The 3,951-nt window shown below is 35.0% G+C and overlaps 1 protein-coding gene across 1 annotated transcript in view; it reads right to left on the bottom strand.

The window, feature by feature from the left end:
• Positions 1-3,638, bottom strand: part of LOC106884481 (D-alanyl-D-alanine-carboxypeptidase/endopeptidase AmpH) — a 9,735-nt gene extending 6,097 nt beyond the window's left edge. Inside the window, exons 1-2 of the mRNA XM_014935883.2 lie at positions 3,156-3,638; positions 1,156-1,320 (exon numbers count right to left, since the gene is read on the bottom strand). Of these exons, the coding sequence (XP_014791369.1) occupies positions 1,156-1,320; positions 3,156-3,490 (500 nt within the window). The 5' untranslated portion in view covers positions 3,491-3,638. The remainder of the gene's footprint in view (positions 1-1,155; positions 1,321-3,155) is intronic.
• Between the last annotated feature and the right edge of the window lie 313 nt (positions 3,639-3,951).

Raw genomic sequence — 3,951 nt, 5'->3', positions numbered from 1 at the left:
TATATAGTGATGGTTTGTTGCTAACTTAATGTGGCAGTCCCAAGAAAGGGAAGAATGCTACTGCTATTTAGCCCCAGGAAACACCGTTTTCAGTTGGCTATGTGACACAAACATGCTGTATTCTTATGTTCTCAAACAGGGAGATAAGCACATCCACCCAGCAAAGCCACCATCCAGAGACTAGTTTCAGAGTCATTGCTCTTCATCAGTCTGACTTGCTAGCTGTCGATGCTTATTCCTCTTTGAAGACATATAGAATTTCAAGTGAAATAAATTCGCTGATCTACAAAATTAGAAATATTGCATTTCTAAATCTCTCGGAGAGACTTATACAGTATCAGCACGATAAAGTGGAGAAGGCTAGCAACTGGATTTGGTTTAAAAGAGATGATGAGCGATGGCTAGAGGAATATTGAGCTATATTTAATAACCAGTTGATCTAGCAAGCGGGGCCTCATATCAGTGAGTGGGGCTGGTGTGCATTGATACCGTCAAGAGGTAGGCCCGGAAACGGTGCGCATTCTCTCCTGATGACCTCATACACTCGCTGGCTTCCGGTATGCGGAGTTCTCGACTAGTAGCACTTGCATGTGAAAGTTATTTGCAAGACACCTCGACGTTTCGGTTGATGTGCACACCAGTCTTTTTCAGGTGTCTTGTATTGAACTCGAAATTCCGATGCAACAATCGAGTTCAACACAAGACACATGCGTTTTCCATTCTTTCGGGGTCGATAAACTGAAACAAGCTAAGTCCAACCATTTTCAGAGAGTTGAAATAATTTAATAATCACCCAAAATTTCAAGCCCTGTGCGAATTTAAAAGCAAAACTAAACATTATTAATATTGTCCACTTATTCTGAATTATTATAAACAAGTAGACCCTAATCCCTAAAGGATTCATCCATCCTTCCATCTTCTTCATTCACTATTCTTGGGTGAGTCATGGGAGTAGAGTGCTCAGGCACCTCTTCCATAGGGTCCTATTATTTCTAATTCATTCTGGGTGAATTCTCAAGCGTGACCATCTGAGACTATGGGTATTATCCAACCACCTCATTCTTGGTCTACTCCTTGGTCTTCTGTCTGTTGGCTCGGCTCGAAAAATAATCAAAATAGTCAATGAAAAATAAATAAATAAAAAGCTCTATTTACTGTGGAATGTTGTCTCTTGTCAGTTCTAAGTTCAAACGTAAATAGTTATTTTTCGGCAAACCCATCCGATGTGATAGTAGATCTTCTACATTAGCATATTTCGTTCTTTGTTCTGTAGAAAACTCAATGTCCAGGAAATTACTGATTGGCATTGTCTGGGACACACTAAAATAGACAAGAAAATAAATACAAAAGAAAAAAAAACATAACAAAGAAATAATGTTTAAATAAAATTCTCTTTAAGTCCTGCATGGTGAGAGCTCAATCATTGGAACCAGTAAGAGTGTAATAATAGGTTGTCGGATAAAATTGTTCGTATCTTTACAATTTTATTTGAATTGTCACGAAAAATATTTTTGTTTTATGTTTGTTTTTGGCTCTATTCTTCCTCGACAACTTTTGTTTATTGTTTTTGAAATTTGAGTAGATTTCACCTCCTTTCAGACATACGATGAAGGTTTGCCACATAAGAAAAAAGGAGCATTTTCAACGCCTGCTTCTCTTTGTTTTCAATCAAGGTCTTAAAGCTGCCATATACAGGGTGCGCCAAAAGTAGGTGGACAGTAAAAAAACATTTATTTAGAGATCACGTATACGTACAACTATATGTAATAAGACAATTATATTAATGAAAATTAAACGTTATTTATCAACGCAAGTGCTCAAACTGTTTTCCTTCTTGATTTACACAGCTTTGAAGTCTGCTTCTTACGCTTCGACAAACATTTTCGCACAAGTCACTCTGGGCATTAATTTCTTGAAATGCATCTCTTATGTAATTTTATATATATATATATATAATGGATAGCAATAAAGAAGTCAGGTGAGTACCGCACGAGTACTCAGTTACAATCCGCGTTACGGTTAATCGCATCAAGTTGTAAGGAGCTCCTGGGATTACTTAAGGTAGGCTAATCCACTGTATTTCATCCAATGGTTAAATCCTGGATTCGCTTCGCTGGATTATAAATATTTTACCGAGTGTATATCTCTATATTCATTGTAATTGTCTTACACACACACACATAATTGTCATATATATATATATATATATATATATATATATATATATATAATCCAGCATGGCCACAGTCAAGTGACTGAAATAAATAAATAAATAAATAAATAAATAAATAAATAAATACATACAGGTACAGTTGTGGAAATTAGCTGCCCAGCGGATGTCAACATAAAGCTGAAGATCAGTGAAAAAGAGAACACCTACGCTGGATGATTGAGAAACTTGCAGTTACTCTATCCAGATTACAAGTTCAGGTTTATACCCATAATTATTGGGGGCCCTGGGATATGTAACACACTGCCTAAATACCAATCTTGAGAAATTAGGCTTCTCAAAACCAGAAAGGAGAAAGCTAATTCGAAGACTACAGATCCAATCCATCACTGGAACTGTAAAAATCCGTAGAAGTTTCCAGAAATTTATCATTTCAGTATATATGAGCATGTCTAGATATGTAGCTATATGCACGCGAATAACAAAACATGCAAATCTTCATATAGACATACAAAAAGACCCTGCTGATGTTGTTGAAATTCCAATGAAGGAACTTTGGATCTAGGTTAGAAACCGGCTCTTTCTCTATTGACATGAAATCCTGAAATAAGACTGAATAATGATATACATACAAACAAACATACATACATACAAACATGCATACATACATACATACATACATACATACATACATACATACATACACACACAGTCACTACAATGTTATATTAGGGATGAATCATCTGAACTGTAACCGGCTTTAATATCACTCTTCTAAAATATATCAATATTGGTTTTAAAAAAAACGGTTTCAGATGAAAATTCTTAGAAAACAAATAGCAAATTGAAAGATCACGAACAAACATCTTTCTTAGAGAGCGTAAATATGCACTTTAAAAATAAAACTAGTTTCTTTATGAACCAACATAAATAGATTATATAAAACATCAAATATAGATTAATTATGTAAAATATGTTAACTTACTCTTTCCTATCTTCAATTACCTTTACAAGTGTCGCTGCGGTAAATGCTTTTGTCAAAGAAGCTAAACCAAATAAAGTATGGTTATCAACTTCATCTGAGCTGTTTAAGTTGCGACGGCCAAACCCTCGTAAGTACACTACTTGGTTATTTTTGACCACAGCTACAGCGCCTCCAACCATACTTTTAACTTCTAGCATAGTGTTGGTGAAATTTGCGATCATCTCATGTATTTGGTTTTGGGAATAATTTTGCTCTGAGTCGAAACATTGGGTCAAATCTGAGAAGATGATTATAAAGAAACAGCAGAAGACAAGCAGTGCTTTGAATGTCAACATGGTGAACTGGACAGAGATAGAGCGGCAGAAATTATGTAAGCTGCATGCAAGGAAAATAATAAGGATTAAATCGAGAAGATAGAACGCTTAAACAATTGTCGCTTGCATTGTCATCATAGATATGTGCTAACGACGAGAAAATAGTTATATATAATGTAACAAGGTGCGGTTGGTTTGCTGATAGGTGATTGGTTAATTTGGTTTGTAATTCTAGGTGCATATGTGTGTGAGTGCAGTGAGTGTTTATGTGTTAATGCTATGTAAGTAATATATCTTATGTACATTATACAAGGTGCGGTTAGTTTGTTTACTGGATGTTTGCTTTGCTCGAAGTTGTGTCTTTGTGTAGATAAAGACACACACATATATACAAACATAAACACATATACATGGATGTTTACATATTAAACTCTGTGTGTGTGTGTATATATATATATATATATATATATATATATATATAT

Source organism: Octopus bimaculoides, chromosome 12 (assembly GCF_001194135.2).
Source record: "Octopus bimaculoides isolate UCB-OBI-ISO-001 chromosome 12, ASM119413v2, whole genome shotgun sequence".
Classification (NCBI taxonomy): Eukaryota; Metazoa; Mollusca; class Cephalopoda; order Octopoda; family Octopodidae; genus Octopus; species Octopus bimaculoides.
Note: the sequence above shows the minus strand (reverse complement) of the source record. Positions and strands in the feature narration are given on the sequence as shown.